We start from the raw sequence: 21,255 nt of genomic DNA on the forward strand, positions 1-21,255 counted from the left end.
CCGTGGTCGTTGCCAGAAAACTCGGCTGTCTGGATGCGTTTGTCAGTAGCAGCTGCGCTTTACCATAAAGGAGTCTCGCTTGCTGCCCGCCCGCCCTGCACAGGAATGAAAAACCGCCTGGATGGCTGGTGGCATTAATACTCGGTTACTACTGTCTATTGTTCCGAATGCTTGATAAACCGAGAGTGAACTGCGGCTCTTGTTTTTTGAACCGAGCTCGCTTCTGTGGAAACGAACCTTCGTGACAAATGGGCTGGTCAGGTGGTTCTTGTTAAGGGGTAAATGGCTGAGGAACAAGTCAAGCTCTTAATGTTGCTTCCCTGAATGGCTGTTACCCCGAACCACCCCTTAATTCTGCATATTTTTGGAAATAGAATTTCTAAGGCTTATACTGAACACACCGGGCTTGCTGTAGAGTAGCCTTCCCTAGCCACTTGGTGGCCTCTAGATGTTTTGGATTATGAATCCCCTCAGCTTCAGCCGGATGACCAATGGACGGGAATGGTAAGAATTGTGGTTTGAAATGACAAAGGCCCCGGGTTCAGGTCAGTTGCTTTTATGTGTTTGTCTCTTCCTTGGCACACCTGTCCCTATGAAGTGGGCTTTATTGGATTGTATCAGCTTAATCCTATCTTCAAAAAGTAGAGTGTCAGCCTTGGAATCACAGTGTTCCTAAACTGAAACACCCCAATATCCTTCCCCTGATGCTTAATCCCAAGAGAGTAAGAAAAAGACAAGTATCCTTTTCAAGAAACGAAGTTAGTCAACAAATGAACTGTTCTAACCTTAATGCAAGTTATTGTGAGGACAAAATAGTTGTGGAGAAATCTAAGCTTTGATAGAGCTGATGCATCATTTACTGGATTGTTCACCATAATTTGTATAATGTTTTATAGGTCATTTGCTCCCAAATCCATCTGTATTTTGGCAGAATGGCTTCTAAAATATGAAACAAAATGAAGTAACACAAGAAAGAGGGGTAAACGCCTGGCAGACACTACCATGGTTTGAAGATTCACACATACTAATTTTTCATTAATTGATGGCTTATTCACAGGCTTATTTCTAATTAGATAAAAAAGTACTAGAGATTATTTGCCAAATTATGTTTTGTATTTGGTAACCTCACTCTAGCCCAGCATTGAAATCTCCAAATATTTAGCAGTTCAAAGGAAACCCCCCCCCCACTAATTTTGAAATATCTGGGATCTGCTGTACAATGATATTGAGAGTTCATCCATTTCAGATAAATTGTTCCCTACATGAAAGGAATCATGCCCTTCCCTGCTTCAAAAACAAATACATGAAATATATTACTACACCTAGACTCATTGAAAATGAGTTCTGTTTAAATTTTAAAAGATGAGTGACACTTAGAGATTTCGTAACAAAAAGTTGTATATGTCTACTTCGAAGAAAGTAAAGCAAAACAAATAAAGCAGTGCTTTAGAATATTTGTTGAGACCTTTTTATGTTTTGTTTGCTTTCCACAGAGGTTGAAAGTTGGTGTAATTTTCATGGTCATTTGTCCTCTAAGGAGATTAATGCACAATCTTCCTTTCCGCTAGAATGTGCTTTTCCAATCTGAAGAGAGCTCCAGGCAATTAGTTTTGTTTTCTTAGCTCAAGGGAACCAAATGAAGATTGTGGTTTTATGGGTAGGTCTGAGCACAAAAATCTCCTTCTGCCTTTGCTTGGCAGTTGTGTTTTTCAAGCTGTGCTAGCTGATCAAGAGGCTGTGTCTATCCTGTTACCCTGGGGATGGCTAGCACCTTGAAGATGCTCCTGTATGTTAATATCTTTTCTACCAGCAGCATCTAGGAAGATATTGTTATTTATGTATGTATTTGGTTTTTATTATATTTTTATACTATTTTTAGTGTATTTTAATTAGTATTTATTTTTTGTTTTTATTGTAAAGTGCCCAGAGTCACTTCCTAGTGACATGGGCAGTGACCCAATTTGAGATATAAATAAATAAATGACCAAGATTGGTGGTGATGGTGGAGAGTGAGTGGGAAATGTCGTATTTAGGTGTGTAAGACAGTGCTCTTTGCTTTGGCATGATTATTCACCATTGAAAATGCCTATCTAAGTAAATTTTTCCACAGAAATTCACATGATGATTAGAACTTAATCCAAAGCCTACTGAATTTAGTAGGAAGTTTTCCTTTTATTGCCCTGAGATTTAAAGAGGCCACTTTGATATCCATCCAAACCAAAAATGCCTTTGCTTGGCAAATAAGAGGACAGCTTAGTGACTCCATTTGTAAATCCTGGTATAAGGCACAGTTCTGACTACTTACTTCCAAGACACATATCCCAAAGCTCTTACCATGAATAAGCTCTATACTGCTGCTGACCTGGTTAAAAGATTACTCTGTGTGCCGGCCAATATGCATGCATAAAACTACCGCAAAATACTAATCTGCAAACACTCAGCGTGTACAGTCTGCCACAGAGGTAGCCTAAATTGGAAAATTAAAAAAAATCCATCAGAAGACAGTGCCAAACCACTAGTGTATTGCTGCCAAGAGAACAATGCAAACATACCTGTATAGTCACCAGGAGTCTAAGCTCAAGGGAGAGTTTAGATTTTTGGGTTTTTTGTTAATACTACACATGGCCAGTTCAATGTAAATTCACCATCCCTCTGACTAATGTAGAAAAGATATGAATGTTTTCTTACAGAAAAACTTAAATGTTTGTGTGGCCAGGTTCCATTAACTCCTAGAATATGAAGGAGCTAATGTGTTGTATTAAACCAGTGCATCCTAAGAGGACATTGTCCTGTGATGGTTCTGCAGAAGCTCTCTAGAACAGCATTCCTCTGACTTGGAACTTTGGGTAATGTGGACCAGTACATCTGGAAGCCACCAAATTTGGGAAAGCATCTGGTTTAAAAAAATTATGACAAATTAATAACCCATTAAAGCCCAGAGTTAAATTATTTACCTATGATTTTGAAGGTAAAGTATTTTTTTCCTTCCAACATCTGAATGATAGTAGTGATTGGAGATACAGCATAAGTGGTTGTGGTACATGTGCATCTGAACCTAGAAAACTTTCAGCCAGAAGAACTTCAGCCAATTTACTTTGCTCTCATGCTCAGACAATCACTGATTTCCTCACTGTGAAAGAATTTTCTTTCTGACTTAGCCATATGGTCTCTCACCTTTTGTTTCCCCTGTCATGAATGACACATTTCATTTGTTTGAGCCATCTGGATGGGCTTTAACTAAAGCTAATCCATATCCTACATTTATCTCTGGGTTCTTTTGTCCCATCTGCTGTATTCTGTAATATAATACAAACCAAGAAAAGTTATAGCTCACTCGGGCATTCTTAGGGGATACTTCGTTCAACAGACAGTGGATTGGGGCTCAGAAGTGTTTTCTAGTGAACAACAAGCATGATCTTCAGTCACCATAATGTTGATTCTAGGATATTCTATCACTACCACTGATAGAAGTGCCCATTTTGGAATAAATAAATTGCAAGATGAGATTTGAATGAGAGACCTTAGAGTTAAGGTGCAGGAAAGTCATGGACTTGTTCTCTTTCATTCAGAATGCACTCTTGGGATAATGGATTTAAGTTACAATTCCAATTGAATATTAAGAGCTTGATAGAGGACTCAGTTACCCAGACAGGTGGTAGGTTCCCTTTTGCTGGAGTTGTTCAAGCAGGTGCTGTCATAGATATTTTAATTTGGGTTCCTACATAGAATAAATCATTGGACTTAATGACTTTAATGGCCCCTTTGAATTCTCTGATTCTAAGAGACTCACTTCTGTTTCCTGCAACTTAAATTGAGATTTTCTTTTTTTTAAATCATAACATATGTGTTAATAAGTTTATCTAACACCACACTATTGTTCATATTATCAACAATAGCTTATTTGGAAGTGGCCACAAGTAATAAGATTACTATAATGGTTTATCCTTTTTGCATTTGCAGTTTCCATCCCTGCCTCTGTCATATGTAGCTCAGAATAATGGTATATACATATGGATAATTTGGACCTTTTTTTAAAAAAAAAAGATTTGCAGAGGCTTAAGGTCCTGAAACCTTCCCAAACTCAGGGTCCTGGGCCCCATCTAGTTTAGGGAGTACATCTAGTTTTGCACAGAGCCAAAAGAGGCTCTTGGACCAATAGACATTTCATACACTTTCAATACATGCATTAGTTTTTTCTGTTTTTTCTTAGAGAGCCAGTTTGGTGTAATGGTTAAGGCACCACGCTACAAACCAGGAGACCATGAATTCTAGTCCTTTACCCTGGGGTAAACCTTGAAATAATTTTCAGGTCTCAGGGAACCCTACTAAAAATGGCAAAAATAGGAAAACTTCACAATACAATTCACTTCTAACCCACACAATTCACAATAACAGCAAACTGCAGGTCAGCAGCTGAGTCATGGCACATAAAAATCCCCACCATAGCAAGCACTAGCATTGTGCACTGTCAAAATTAAAAGTTTTTTTTCCCCGATCACAATCGCTCATGGAACTCCTAGCAACCTCTCACAAAGCCCTAGGGTTCCACAGAACTCCAGGTGAGAAAGATGATCTGGATAGTAAACTACAAAAACATGGCTTCCAGGCTTATTATGGTATCGTGCTACTATGGTATTTTATTTCTAATTAAAATATTGTATTTCTTCTTATATTCAGATCATTTATATAATAAAATTGGCATATGTATGTATTTTATGCAGATATATAATTTTGTCACTACAGGTTTGCTATTTTAATGGGATTCAGATTTTCCAAATCATTCACTTTTGTCTCTCTTGTTTGGTTGTTTTTTCTAGGTGTTCTATTGATCTTGGCACTAACAGAAGAATTAGTATTTGCTGTTCAGGTACTGACTCCCAAACTTGTGTCATCTCAGGGCCTCCTGATGGACAATATTAGTATCTCAGCTATGGGGACAACTCCAGGACTCAGAGGCCATCACCCAACCAAATCTTTGCCCACAACAACTCTTGCAAATGCTGACTCCAGTAGTTCAGCAGAAACTTCTGTCCCTTCTGTTGGCCAGAAGGAACTAAGCAGCAGCCATTTTGTTGGCAACACAGAACCTTATCATTTATACAACCAGAGTGCTTTGTTGTCCAGAAAGACACTCACCAAAGGAAAAATGTTTCTGAGTGTCCAAGGCAATTTCACAGCATTTACAGAGCCTTATCTAAAGACAGAATTATATTCTTCTGCTACCACAGAAAACTGGCCCCCAAAACATCCATTTCAGACCCAGCCTACAGTTCACACCAGTCGTCAAAATACTTTACAGGGAGCCACAACAGACTCAGTTGCTTCTTTCCACACCTTGGAAGGCCTTAACGAAATAGAGAAGGGGAAGTCATCAGAACGGATTACACGGGAGGTTGATCTCACCACACCAACAATTGATCCATCAACTGTTCCTGAAATGGTGACAGTGCCTTTTAAACCCACGCGGTTTGGCATATGGGATATACTGGGGAAAAATAACTCATGGATAAACTCGAGCCAGAGTACAAACCAGGTACCCTTTTTTGCCAGTCCTGGGACAACAACAGCAGAAGTAGACTTTGGACGCCCTAGTCAAAGTGATGCTGATGCCAGTCTTTCCTCCTCATATACAACAGGGAGCTCTGTTGAGGAACCAGCCACCACACTGCATCCCTCTGGATATAATACCAGCCTGCCAAGCAGTACGCTTTCTACAGAATCCTCTACATGGCTTCCAAGTTCCACTTCAACAGCGACAGAGAATTTCCTAAACAGACTGGTACCTGCTGGTACTAGAAAGCCTGACGTCCCAGGAAATATTTCTCATGTCACAGAAGGGGACAAGCCCCAATACAGGGCAACCATTTGCCTCAGCAAAGTGGATATAGCATGGATCATCTTGGCCATCAGTGTACCCATATCCTCATGCTGTAAGTTGAATGTTTCTTTATAAATTTCTGCCTTGTAGGATACAATATGTATTAAATATCCATAATGAAAAAAATCAAGGTAACTATCTTTGAAAGACTGAACCTAATTATAACGTTTTCTCGATGCTAATAATTTGACCCCCCCATAACTACTAACAATCATCCAAAGTTATTTCAACATCCTTAGATTTGCACATGCTATGCCCAACAGTGGTAGTCCGTTCAGCAAAATTAGCATGTGTTTTGATCTCTTGTATTTTCTGTGTTTGTAAAGGTCCTATTAGGGTGCCTAGAATCCAGGAGCATCCAGTTTCCTTTTCAGCCTTGGCATATAATTTTGATCATTTGAGAAAACATGGCAGACTAGTAATCCATTACCCATTTGTAATTTTGCCATGAAAAGTTCTCACATGTCTGGAAATGAGCACTCACCTGCATAGTGCCACTGATTCCTCTTTTCCCACTGTCTTCATTATAACCCTTTTGGTGCTGGGGAAGAGGGCTTTGGTTGGGAAATCTTTTTTTGATGACTGTGCGAAAGAATTGGTCTAATTCATTTTTTTCTTCTATTGATATTACTTCACTGAAGCCAATTATAGTCAATGCTAGTCCATCAGGGAAGATTAAGGGATTTGCTGGTGGAGATATTTGCAGCATTGATATTTCAACTTTCAGTTAGTATGTTCTGCAACTCCCTGAAAGACTGCTGAGATTTCTGTGTCTGTTGATGACACCTCTTCCATCACAACAGCAACCAGATATTGCACCCCATCTGGCAACATTATGGAATCTGACTGCAAAAAAAGAGAGAGAAAAAAATGGAGAGAGAGAGAGAGGGAATTGTATTTTTGATACCTGGTCTGCAGATGCCAACAATTTATACTACTTAACTTTTTACAAGACCATTTTAAGTTTATCAGTAGTGGTAGCCAGAATGGATAAGCCAGAGGTTCCCAAACTGTCTTGATTCACAGCACCCTAGCAAACTCACTAACAGTTCTGTTTATTAAATAGTAAAATATGCCATAGTGCCCCTTGAGTTTGCTGCAGCACCCTGGGGTGCTGTGGTGCACAGTTTATGAACTGTGGAGATAAGCAAAGGAACAACCTAGGATTTGGAACACCTTCCAAAACAAAGTCCCATAACTGGAAGAGGATATGTCAATGGTAGAGCACCTACTTTACATGCAGACGTTCTCAGGCCTCATACAGAAGATCTCCAACATTTCCAGGTAGAGCTGGAAAACTTTATCATCTGAATCTCTGGGAACTTCAGAGCCACTAAGGTCCAGCATAGCTAATACTGAGTTAGATGAACCAATTTACTTTATTATAAGGCAGCTTCTTTTCCATTTATAAGTTATATTAAACTGTTCCTCAGATATTTCCACGCCAATATATCTTTCAATGTAAGTCTTCCCATTAAAAATATATCCATATTATTACCAATTTAATTTTTTAAAATCACATCTTGGTTGTGTGCAAACAGAAGTATATAATAGGCTGTTTGGCTTTTTGCTATCTTCCTGGAGTTACCAGGTTTTCATATCAACAGTACATTAATACTGTCACAGTTTCATACAAAAACATGGCAGTTTCAAAAGGAAGTAAGGTTTAAGAAGAAGTAAAATGATTCAGAATAGTGTGAGAGTAAAAGACAAATTATGGATGCTATCACTGACCATTTGTTCAGGTGAAAAGTTTGGAGAATGTCTGCAAGGTCATAAGAAAATGCATCCCAAAATTTCCCTATTAGAAGAATATGGAATTGTGCACTATGACTAAAATGAACATTTTTTTAAAAAGTGAGTGGGTGACAAGTGAAACTGCATTTATTGGAACGGTACAAAATGCCATGTTTTAATTCCACTGGTTCGTTCAGATCAAACAAATAGCCTTTTCCAGCAAACTGCCCATATGTCTCTTGCACTAAAGGAGGGCTGAGAAGATCTGATTTGAACCTAATGTTTTGTTTGTTTATTTATAAGAGAGAGGCTCAAGGCAACTATTTAAGGAAAACGAATTAATTTAAAAGACTAAAATCCAGATAACATGTAAAACAGCAATAGCAACATTGCAATCGTTATTAAAACAACCCAATAGTGAATTTAATTATTACCACTGTGAATCACGCTCCTAAATTATTCCCATCAAAGAAATTCCCTAATAGATTTTGATCAAATTCCAGAAGCTCCTCAAATATTTGCTATAATTGTGCATATAGAAGAATTACTATAAGTATGTATGTATGTTACTTGTTTATAGATGTCACCTATCCTCTCTGTTCAAAGGAAGGTGTTGCGTGCCAGCTGGATGCTGCGTGGATTTAAAACCTTTTTTTTCCTCAATCATATATACTCCAAGAGCCATCTGGTGGATACAGAATGTTGTATGAGAATTAATTCAAACTGTTACCCTATTAACATATTAGGATATGCCTCCTTTCTTCACAGCATAGCTATTCATGTGAAAAACATTTCATATTTCATATTTATTTAAATAAAAACCACTCTCTATATCAACAGATCTCAAGGTGGGATACAATCAACAAAAATAAATACATTATAAAATGCAACAAAATCCACCTAGATTAAATAAAGTACTGCCATTTGAGACCCCAAAGTTATATTGATACTAGCCTGGCTTTAGAGAAAGGACATTCCATCCGTGGACTGCTATAGTGAAAAAATCTTTCTCACATCTCCAAACACCACCTTTTCCTCTAGGACACAGAAGAGAAACATACTTACATGTATGCAAGATAAGGTGTTCCCTCCAATATGGAGATCCTAAACCATTCCATTAAAGGATTGCAACGTGATGACAGCTTCTTGTCACATTCATCCATTAGAAACTTGCTGTATAATTCAAGAACAGCTATGATCACTCTGGAACAAGTTGTCATTTTTTTCCCACTTTCAAGTCCAGGCCAGATCTTAAAGCCAATCTCAATACAATGTTAACATCCAAATGGGAAGAAAAATTAACTCACTGTTTAGAAAGTCAACAAAATTCTATTTACATTATATCCTCTGAGGAGCCAAAGTTAATTCCTTGGATCCCAACTCCTGTTCATAATGTTGCTAGGGTTTTGCTCTGTGCTATGAACAAGGTTCCTGCAACTAACTATCAGAAAGAGGGAGCAATTTTATCTTACATAGTAATGAAAAGGGAAAGTTGCTTGTTGATGAGTTTCTCCAAACCCTACCAACCTCTTGAAGTAGAAATGAAAGTGCTCTAAACATCCAGTGGTGTGTAACATAATGAATTGTGGTTTAATGATATTATAACTCTCTTTAAAACTACCTTTTTGGTTCAGGCCTATAATAGATTTTTTTTTAATGAAAGTTGCATTTAACTTTTTTTTTTTTACCAAATCAACCACTGAATTGCTCTGTTTACTTTTGATTGTCATGAGAAGTTTCCTCTCTCATGCACTATTTAGCTTTCCCCAGAGAGTTGCCCTCCAGATGTGTTTGGACTACAACTCCCAGAATTAGCAGCAAGCATGGCCAATCATGTTCATACCAGCATACCTGGAAGCACCAGGTTTTGGAAGGCTGAGTCACACCTCTGTTTCCCATTTCTAATTCAGGAATCATAATGGTTATAATTATTATTATTATACAAACCAAAATCAACAACACAATAATCCAATAAAATTAGCTCAGATCCCAGTAAACGAATATTAATATTAAAGCTCCCAAGTTAACAATACGTTAAAACAACACCAATTAACTGCATCACCTCAGATCCATTAATGGTGTCATGGCAGGATAATACTATATAACGGGCATTATCCCAGCATAATTTTTTGCTTTTCCTTACTGCTTTCTTATAATCTTTGAAGGTGAAATGAATGTACTGCATATTGGTTATGACTTAAATGTCCACTCAAAGGAGTAATGAATGAAGAACCCACTTGTTCTGTTAGGCAAACAGTTTGCTTTGTTTTCCTACAAATTTGGTCTGTTCACCATAAGGGAGCAGCAGCTGTCAGCACCCTTTGGTTCACTGCAGATCATACCACAATCATGTTGTGTGCTAAGAGAACTGCTGCCACCTTCAGGACACAAAGGAGAGACAGACATAGCTTTAGTCTTCCTATCATCCAGTAACCACTGTAGTGACTGCTAAAATCATGAGATTGCTCCTACTCACATGACTCAAAACAGACACAGAACATTATTTATAATGGAATAAGCTAAAACATTTATATGTCTGTCCAAGCATATGTGGTACGATCTTTATGGCTAACTTGAGCTTCTCAAGTGGAGTAAAGATTCCATTTGGAACTAGTGTTAAGAACTGGGTTCACACTCTGTTCAAAGCCATCATGAACTTCATTTACATTTGGCTCAGAGAAGAGACGGGCATCTGTTTGCTGACCAGGGATGGTGCTTAACATTTTTGGGTGACTGGGAGCTGCAGTGGGCAGGTTGATGATGCAGAGTTGGTAGAACCAGGATTAGGGTTTGAGGCATCTATTTTATTCTTTAAAGCCTACACACACACACACGCACACACGCACCTAGCCTTCTCATATTGGTATTCTGTGGGTGTCTTGGGCCTGGAAAAATGTGGCCTGAAGTTACATGCCTTTGTTATAAATTATAGTTCAGGAAACTAAGTCCAGAAGTCCAGTTGTGAGGATTGACCTTACAGTAACACAGTTAAGCACTTGCGAAAGCTTCCCAACATTTTTATTGTAGGAGCTAAAATGCCTTCAAAAATTGTTTAACTCCTTTTTACTGTCCCTTATGAGCATATGGTAACTTCTTACAATTTACCTTCCAACTAGCGCAGTGGTTCTTCAACTGGGGGAAATTTGGGCATATCCTGGGGGTAATGGAGCAATTTGTATTTGCTTCTTTGTGAGTCAGTGATTCAGTTTGGGACTGCCGCTACCAAGATGCTCCTGTAAAATAACAGAATCTGGTTTCTTTGTGGAGGTAATGACGTTATTTGAGACTGGGAAAAGGAGTAATTGGGTGAAACAGTTGAAGAAGAAGCCCTGAGCTAGTGGCTCTCTGCTTTTCTATAGATTTATTTAGGATAGATTTATCAGTACATTGATGTTCCAACTGAATCTAGCTAGTGTTGTTGTTAACAAAGCTGGACATTTGATACATAAATCTGTTTTTTCTCTTGATTTTTTTTTTTAAGTTTACATTGAAAATAATAGGGACTATCTCTTAATTTGATTACAGGGGCAGATTGGCCTTATTTCCACTTGAAAGGAGGTATTGTGAAAATTCCAATCACAAAACTGGGCAGGAAGTTCTTTATGTAGTGTTGGACACAACTGTATGGCATTAAGTAACCAATGGAAATCTTGTTTCCTGTACAGGTAGAGATGAAGGAAGGAATGCAACATATACCAATCAAGGAAGTGCAGATCTTTAACATGAAATTCAATTGTAAATATAGTAGGAGAATGAATCCTACTATACTCCATTTCCTGATAATATAGTGGAACTAGGGAAGTTAACAACTGTCCCCAGAAATTTATATTCTGAAAGTTTTCCAAACTTTCCAGCCATGTTATAGAGTAGGATCACCTGCAATCCACCTTGAGCTTCTGGAAAAATGATGGAATATAAATTGGTGAGGGAAATTGATTTCCTCCTACTGGCTTCTGCAGAAACATCTACAGTCTTTCATGTTTCAACAGTGTTCTTAGATGGAGAACTGTTCATTGTTTTGGTCCAAGGGCTTTTTGTAGTCTAAATGTGCATCAGTAACCAAATGTAGATCTGTGTATTCATAAACATTATAGGAACCTTGCCCTGTCTCAGAATTCCTTCACTAATTGCATGACCAGCTAATAAAGGATCTTTGAAAGGGGAGTTCCCTTAATTGGTGTCTGTCTTCTTCCTAGCCTAACCACTGCCTCATAGACAGTATGAATACCTTGCTTTAACAAATATGGCAATTTTTTTCAGAGGGCAGAACTAGATCTAATTTGTTTTCAGTTGTAGGATGATAGATTTTAGTTGAATATTATAGGAAATGTCTAATTGGTAAGAACCATTTAATAATAAAACCAATACCTTGGAGAGGAAATGTTCTTCCTTTCTAGAGATCTTGAACAATAACTAATAAATCAGCAAGTGGGGAAGGAAGTTTGCAATCAAAAATATTTTCTCCCTGTTTGAGTTTTCACTGCTACCACAATATAAATGAGGGTGGCTAGCAAAACTATTGTGACTAGGCTTGATAAAATTGCTCTGATTCTGAAGTGGTAATAAGAAGGTAAGTCTTCCATTGATCCAAATAAAAACTGTTGTGATTATGCTAGCATACTGTCTCATAACTGTTTTGAGCTGAGAGGACAACATGCTGTGAAATCTGATTGCATGTACATTCTTAGTCATGCCAGTTCAAGACTAGCTTTTACCGTTGTGTGTTATTCAAAGGACTATAGATCCTGGGGATTTAGGAGCTGAACATACAGTACATTTGGAAAGTATTCAGATCCCCTTCATTTTTTTCAATTTTGTTAGGCTGCACCCTGATACTACCATCATTCAAATTCATTTTTTTTCTCATTAATCTGCACTCAGTACCCCATAATGACAAAGTGAAAACAGAACTTTAGAAATGTCTGTAAATTTATTAAAATGGAAAAACTGAAATATCACATTGGCAAAAGTATTCATATCCTTTGCAGCAACACTTGAAATTTAGCTCAGGTGCCTCTTGATCATTGCTGAGCTGTTTCTACACCTTGATTGGAGTCCACCTATGGTAAATTAAATTGATTGGACATGATTTGGAAAGGCACACACCTCTCTATAGAAGGCTTCACAGCTGACAAAGCATACTGTATCAGAGAAAAAGCCATGAGGCCAAAGGAACTGCCTGCAGAGCTCAGAGACAGGATTATTGCAAGGCACAGATCTGGGGAAGGCTACAAAAAATTTTTTGCTGCACTGAAGGTTCCGAAGAGCACAGTGGCCTCCACAGTTCTCAAATGGAAGAAGTTTGGCACAACCAGGACTCTTCCAAGAGCTGGTCGCCCGGCCAAACTGAGCAATCAGGGGAGAAGAGCCATAGTAAGAGAGGTCCAAGAACCCGATGGTCACTCTGACTGAGCTCCAGAGATCCTGTGTGGAGATGGGACAAAGTTCCAGAAGGACAACCATCACTGCAGCCCTCCACTGATCTGGGCTTTCTGGCAGTGGCTAGACGGAAGCCTCTCCTCAGTGCAAAACACATGAAAGCCCGCTTGGAGTTTGCAAAAAGCACCTGAAGGACTCTCAGACTGTGAGGAACAAGATTCTCTGGTCTGATGAAACCAAGATTGAACTGTTTGGCCTCAATTCTAAATGTTATGTCTGGAGGAAACCAGGCACCACTCATCACCTGCCCAATACCATCCCAACAGTGAAGCGTGGTGGTGGCATCATCATGCTGTGGGGGTGTTTTTCAGCAGCAGGGACTGGGAGACTAGTCAGGGTTGAGGGAAAGCTGAATGGAGCAAAGTACAGAGATATCCTCAATGAAAACCTGTTCCACAGCACTCAGGACCTCAGACTGGGCTGAAGGTTCACCTTCCAACATGACAACGATCCTAAGCACACAGCCAAGACAACACAGGAATGGCTTAGGGACAACTCTGTGAATGTCCTAGAGTGGCCCAGCCAGAGCCCTGACTTGAACCCTATTGAACATCTCTGGAGAGACCTGACATGGCTGTCCACCGATGGTCCCCATCCAACCTGATTGAGCTTGAGAGGATTTGCAAAGAAGAATGGCAGAAAATCCCCCAATCCAAGTGTGCAAAGCTTGTCGTGTCATACTGAGAAAGACTCGAAGCTGTAATTGCTGCCAAAGGTGCTTCAACGAAGTACTGAGTAAAGGGTCTGAATACTTAAGTACATGTGATATTTCAGTTTTTTCTTTTTAATAAATTTATTTCTAAAATTCTGTTCTCACTTTGTCATTATGGGGTACTAGTGTAGATTAATGAGAGAAAAAAATGAATTTGAACTATTGTAGTATCAGGCTGCAACAGAACAAAATTTAAAAAAGTGAAGAGGGTCTGAATACTTTCCGATTTGCACTGTATAATCCCAAAAACCAATACTTGGGTCCAATTAATATTACAGCAAATCAATTTAGTAGCCCCTTTCAAGAAAAAGCATAAAGTACTTCTAGTGAAATGCAGCCAAGAAGGACTGCTGAAGAGGAGGAAAGGCAGCTTAATCTTTTCCTTCTGCTCATTTTCCGTTCAAAATTCAGTTGGAGGAGGAGAGTTGAACTGAAACCTGGGGTGAAGAGGAAAGGCTTAAATAACATTCCCCACTGATCTGTTTATTCATACTTGTAACCTCAAGTGGTTGATTTTCATTTTAAAACATGAGAGCCAGTTTGGTGTAGTGGATAAGGTACCAGGCTAGAAACCAGGAGACTCTGAGACTTAGGCACAAAGCCAGCTGAGTGACCTTGGGCCAGTCACTCTCTCTCAGCTCTAGGAAGCAGCCAATGGCAAACCACTTCTGAAATCTTGCCAACAAAACTGCAGAACCAGTCCAGACAAGTCGCCAGGAGTCAACACTGACTTGAAGGCACACATACAGCACGCATACAGAGTTGGGTAACTGTTTCATTTATCTTACATTAACAAAATAATAGTGTGTAGGCAAACTGGTGCTCTACAGATTATCTGAATTGCAAGTCCCACAGTCCCTCATACTGGCAGGCTGATGAAGTCAAAAAATCTGGAGGGTACCAGGTTACTTGTCTCTACTGTACATACTCTTCTAAACGTCTGTCCCATTGAGTTGAGTCAGACTTATTTGTAGGAGTTTATAAACAGTTGCAGCCACAATGTCATGAAACTTCTAGTGACGTTTAAATCAGGATGTGTCCCTTTTATAGCCCTGTGCTTGAACCCCACGGACAGTGTAGAACATAAGTATAATTTAATTGGGGGGGGCAGATAAGATGGATATGAATATAACTACTGCCGTGAGCCCATTCTGCATGCATAGCCTCATGTCATAAAAGAAAATTTTATGAACAGGGTGAAATTGCACCATGCTCCCACTTCTTTTTCCTTTTAAAGAGCTATTTTTGCTTAACATAATATCAGTCTGAAGGTTCCCATAAAATTTGTTAACAACTCTGGAATACTGCAATTGATTCTCATAAAAATATGATTGCGTTAATATATTATTTTTAAATTATTCTAATGGGTCAATGCATCTCCACATTGTAAATAAGCCAATTCACTTTGAAGATTTATGCTTTGATCTATTTTATTGCAAAAACATGATTTTTTAATGTTAATGTATCATGCAAGTTCAGGTAGGTGGAAGGTTTAATCTTTCTTGCCCCATAATAAAATTCATAAAAGCGAGAACTGATTTTTTTTTCAACTACTGTCTCAGTTACTGACACTATGGGAAAAAATTCCATAGAAGTAAACACTGCATTATGCTGCTTGTGCATGCATTTATACACGCACATGCATGAATTCACAAATGGATATGTGTGAACTAGATATTTCCTAAATATATTTGGGGCATGTAAATCAGTAATACTTACTTTCACTGTTCCTGGAATTAAACCCCCTGAATACTATGATCCTTTTTTTTCTTTTGTTTTTCTCTATATGGAATTCAGGGACTAACAGTCTTGAAAGAATATGTCACAAAGAGAAGCACAAATTCTTCTGTTGCTCAAGCAGCAGCACCTACTGATTAGGCTGAATTACACCGCACCAGAGATAGAGATACCATATCAGAGCTGTGAACGTCTAGATAACCACTAGATGGCAGCAAAGAAATAAAACTACTCTAGTGGTTGTCCAGATTTTTGCAGCCCTGATAAGTTATCCCTAACCATTGAAGCATCTACATTAGCAACACCATTCAGAACATTGCCTGTTGTGCTATAGCAATGCTTCTAGTTAGTTATAATAAATTTCACAAAAAGTAGGTAATAAATACACATACTGTACATGGCAAGTTATATTGGCCATGAGGAAGCACCACATGACTGGTTTTTGTTCTATTAGGTCTCAGATGTGGGTAGCCAGATGTTCTGTGGAATTCAAACCCTCCACTGGGAATTGAACTTGCAGACCTTTGCACTTTAGACATGCATTAGTTTTAGAGGACACCTAGGTCCTGACACTTAGTGGTTGCAGGAAGGGATATCTAAACACACTCAGACAATATATACAGTCCACCTTCCCTGAAGCTCTCAAAGCAGAGATATAGATGTTATTTTATGTCATAACCTCATGTATGGAGTGTTACATGACTTCTACACTTCCCCCTAAAGGGAGAGGAATTTCTCTGTTTTTATACAGCGTATATCCTATGTGGTATTTTCAGTTACACTGACCGTGAGGAGGCACCACAAATTCCCAGTAGAGGGTTTGAATAATAGAATAACATCTGGCTTCCCACATATAAGGAGTTCCAGTAAGTATGAAACCGGTCATATAGTGCCTCCTGGTGGTTAATATAATTGAAAATTACCAAAGGGGTGGTAGAAGTTATGTAAAACCCTATATATGTGGGCATGACATAATGTAACATCTGTATCTTTGCTCTGAGAGCATAAGAGAAGATGAACTGTATATATGGCAAGATAACTCCCAATATTACTTTGAGTTTTCATAATGGGATTGTAACACCTGGCACAAATCAAATATACCACCACCACTACCTTCCTAGTCATTTGTAAAATCAGAATATTTTTAATGGGAAAAAATAAGGGTTGCTTTACAGAATACATACCAGAAATCCACACATGAAAGGAAATATAGCTAAAAATGGAACCCAGATTTTACTAATAAGGTTTATAGCTTCAGAAGTTCTAAAATAGTTTCTAATTCTATGTAGCGTTATTGCTTTAGCTGGTGATTCATGAAATAAAGAGTTTTTAAGATGTCTGTAGGTATAAAAATCTAGATTAAAATGTAGATATTGAATATTGAGCTTACATTGGTTCTATTTTATAATAAAACCATCACTAAATCACCAAATCATCACTTAGTTCAAGCTAAAATATAGGCCTCTAGAGTTAATGCATCTCATCATCAAGTTGCTACAGTCTGTATCATGCTATTAGGGATGGGGTTGGAAAGATCACAATAATAATAGAGTAGAAGGCTCTAGATGCTTCGCACCAACAGTCAGTCCACCTGATTCACAAGCAGAATCTCAACATGTTTGTATTGACAGCTGTGCTATTAACTGTCTGCTGCATGCGACGAAAAAAGAAGACATCAAATCCAGAAAACAACCTGAGTTATTGGAACAATGCAATCACTATGGACTACTTCAACAGGCATGCAGTAGAATTGCCAAGAGAAATACAATCCCTTGAAACATCTGAGGTGAGATTAGAACCCTGCTGGCAAAGCAGTGCTGGGGTGGTACAGGTTAATGTGTATCCCACTGCCTTCTTCCTATGATGATGGGAACCAGCAGAATTTTTCTTTTCACACAGTTCTTAAAAGTACAAGAATCCTCTTAGATCATTATCCCTTGGCTTCCTGAACCATAATTCCTCTTCCTACGCTTTCTTCCTCCTACTAGATTCAACTTGACTCTTTCTCATCAGTAGTTTTTCTGTTATATGACGCCACAGCCTATCCTTTTCCAAGTTCCTGCTTTTGAGCCCCACTCCCTTCTCTTATCTGACTATGATAACTTATCCCTCCTTGCCCACCTGCTTTCTGTACTGTGCCACAACTTAAGTCCTCTATATAGTTTTCTTTCCTTTCCCTTTTTTTCAGCTCTCCATTTTTAACCTGTGCTACACTCAGCTTGTTTCTCAGTTTATCATCTGCTCTTTTGGGTTCAGCCATTCTTCTTATGCTTGTTTTTATGCAGTCCATTAATGATAGTATCAATTGAGGTTTCCATATGAATGACACTTATCATTAAGATATTATGCAGTTATACCATTTTTCTTCCTTAGCACATGAAAGAGAGGGAGGGAGGGAGGAAAACTAATGGGAAGACATGGGAGGGATACAAATGTGAGATAAGTGTACTGATGAATGAAACAGGACAATTACAAAACAACAACCTGATCTGAAAGCAGCCCTTATCTCTATATAACAATCTTCTCAAACGTATCTTTCACTTTCCAACTGAGCTGGGCTGTTGGTAAACATGCTACTGATCCCCCCCCCCCCGGTGGCTAGAAAAGTCATGAAAATTCCACAACATTTTAACAGAAAATATATTCAGCAGTTATAGTTTCCATCCCGATAGCACCATTATGGAAAAGCTGCATTTTACAATGTATATCCTTCCACGTTTATCAAAGAAACTAACTTTTTCTAAAAACCTGGAAGTGACAATACTGAACTGTAGTTGGCATTGGGATGTAAGATTTTGGCAGATGTTCTCTTTTGCCAGAGCTAGAAAAGGCAAAGAGAAGCTTGTCATGGGGCTGGCTTTAACATGTAGCTATGTTTTCTTGAAGACTTAACTTTTTTTTTTAAACATGTGTGGTGGTGATGATAAGAAAGAGAAGCCTCAGTAAATTATATTGAAACTGAACGGTTTTCCCCAACATATTCTCAATCCTCTTTGTCTCTTTCTTACATAGACACCCACAGAGGAAACGTTCTAGCTTGAACCTAAACCACACAGCAACCTTTTTGTGATAAATGATACTGTCACTCTAGAATATTTGCAGATTTGCAAATACCTGTAGGATACTCTGTCGTTAGTTTCTGCTAACATGTTAAAATCAAATGTTACTTCTATTTTTCAAGTATTTGCTTGTGAAGTTGTGATGTGTAATTTTGGCATATAATATAGAGAAGGTTAATAAAAGTAAAACCTTGCATGAGGTAGATTTGCATTTGTTTGATCTTCCAAGTGGTGGGAGGCTAGAAGTCCTAGCTAGTATCTCTATCCCTGTTTATTTTTTTAAACTGAATCATGTTAGGACTTTTTGTGAAGTTTAGACACAACTGATGGAGCACCATTTCACATGTGGGTACTGTTGAAAATAGTAAGCCTTCCAAAGCAGTGGAGCCCTTCAGTTGTGTGTGAATTACAATTACCTTCATCCCAACCAACTTGGTTATGAGGAAATTCTATTTGGAGGGCATTAGTTTAGAGTCAGCTAACCTACATGCAGATCGTAATTATATAACACTTTATATAAAGTAAATTTATAATCCCTTTGTATGGCAGGAACGAAGATAATACACTCCATTTTACAGAATATGTGGAGTAAATATGTGATGAAATTTTTAAAACATCTTTTTTCTCTCCCCCCCTCAATATTTTCTAGGATCACCTTTCTGAGCCCCGCTCCCCAGCCAATGGTGATTACAGGGACACCGGCATGGTTCTTGTTAACCCTTTCTGTCAAGAGACACTCTTTGTAGGACATGAACAAGTGTCTGAAATATGAACCTTGCTCCAGTTCTTGAAGTTTCATCTTTATGGTCTCCAAATTATAAATATGAATATATATATATATATATGTATATATATACATATATATATATATATATATATACACACACACATATATATACATACATACATATATATATGTATATTATAATCTTTGTGTAACCCTGAATTATAAGAAACATTTTCAGCCCCCCTCCTCTTTTTTATAAGTGTGATTAAAAAATTTACAGACCAAACTTCAGCTTTATAAAATAAAAGCTATTTCTAAGCAAAACAAAAAACCCCAAAAGATTCAGATTCTTTTTTTCATTCTACATCTGTTTCTGGGTTTAGGCAAGCTGTCATTCTGTGCACATACATTTATTCTCCATACTGCTATCTATAAATGTGGTTACAGTTGAAAATACCTGTTTCTGTTGAATTTGGCCAGCACCGATGAATGAGAGTTTTTCAGTAAATAGGACAGAAAGACATTGAGGTGACAAAAAATGTAGAAATAAAAGAATTTATATAATGGTGATTGGCTAAATTATAAAGAATTCCTGTGTCTGTGGTGAAAAAGATTAACACATATTTAGAATGTGTATGTTTGTAGGATTTGCACATTACACATTTACAGTATGGATGTGTAGGATTAAGCCTTATTGAAATCTTGTAGGGAGGTTAAGGTGGTGCATTCGATACTTTCTACCTTGACTCTATTGCTGTTTCTAAGATTTCTCTGAATATTCAAAGATTACATACAGACCATGAGACCCAAGAATAAGGCAGGAATAAGTTTCTTCCTGTCTTTATAATGTAATTGATAGATGTTCATAGGAGAAGGTAGTTTAATAATTGCCTCTCCAAGTCTGCTTACTTCAGGAGGGCTCTCTTGTAAAATAGACCTGCTGATGGTACTAATGTTATTACAACTCACAGCATTTCTCACCTTTGGCATTATTGTTGTTGTTGTTGTTGTTGTTGTTATTACTACTACTACTACTACTACTACACTGCCCAATTCCCAGTTACTCTGGGAATTCACAAGTAAAAAAAAAAACTGAAAACCCCCCCAAATAATACAATAGTAAAAAATAAGAAACAAAAGATGGCAAAAACCAGACCGCCACAAAACATAGCCACCCCTCACTTATCCTAGCCAAAGGACTGGACAAAGAGCCAAATCTTCAAGGCCTTCCAAAACTCCAGCAGGGTGGGGCTACCTGGATTTGCAGGGGGGGGGGGGTTGAGATCATTCCAGAGGTCAGGTGCTGTGACAGAAGGCATGCTTCCAGGATCCCACCAAATGGTATTTTTTAACTGAAGGAACCCCAAAGGTGCCAACCCTGCTGGATCAAATTGGATACTATGGTAAATAGATGGTCTTTCAAGTAACCAGGCCCTATGATATTTGGAGGGCTGCAGGTTCTGCATACATTTAAAAACAACTGGTAATAACAAATGCATGTTCATTTATTTATACATTCATGCACCACCATTTCTACTTCAAAATTTTTAAAAGTGTGATGAAATTGTTCTGAATGGTTTCATGGCCTTATTAACCTGGGCCAATTAAAGCTGTACCAGGTTCTGCCACACATTCACTTAATATTGTGCTCAGTCCTGGGCTAAAAATATTTCTGTGAAGTGAGCTTTTGGAGTTGGTCCATCACTAAATTAATATGGGATCAGTATGCACCTAGACAAGAGTACTAGTTTCACAACCCACCTCATTTCCACCTTCTATCCTGGGTCTTTCTCTACTTATTTCTAACCATGGTATGAATGTTCTTTGCAAGTTTTTTTCATTCTACCATGTCCACTGCCTTTATCTCATTTCTGGCTCATGAATGAGATAGGCTTAAGCAATCCTTAGTTGGTCTAGTATTATAGATGTGCTTTTCCCCTTAAGCAAGCTGCAACCCATAGCAGTT

The 21,255-nt window shown here is 38.2% G+C and overlaps 1 protein-coding gene across 3 annotated transcripts in view; it reads left to right on the forward strand.

Annotated features, from left to right (window-relative positions):
- The window catches only part of TMEM108 (transmembrane protein 108), a 182,042-nt gene extending 162,422 nt beyond the window's left edge, over positions 1 to 19,620 (forward strand). For 2 of the 3 annotated variants that reach the window (XM_088150907.1, XM_007421730.4), the window contains 3 exons: positions 4,818 to 5,930; positions 17,135 to 17,289; positions 19,212 to 19,620. In XM_088150907.1, the coding sequence (XP_088007033.1) occupies positions 4,818 to 5,930; positions 17,135 to 17,289; positions 19,212 to 19,334 (1,391 nt within the window). In that variant the 3' untranslated portion in view covers positions 19,335 to 19,620. Of the gene's footprint in view, positions 1 to 3,709; positions 5,931 to 17,134; positions 17,290 to 19,211 lie in introns of those variants that run through there. The other variant, XM_088150906.1, reaches the window with a different exon arrangement.
- Positions 19,621 to 21,255: the final 1,635 nt, after the last annotated feature.

The sequence above is a fragment of the Python bivittatus genome, unplaced genomic scaffold (genome assembly GCF_059951505.1).
Source record: "Python bivittatus isolate LINGU-HERP-01145 unplaced genomic scaffold, Pbiv_v1 ctg000610_np1212, whole genome shotgun sequence".
Classification (NCBI taxonomy): Eukaryota; Metazoa; Chordata; class Lepidosauria; order Squamata; family Pythonidae; genus Python; species Python bivittatus.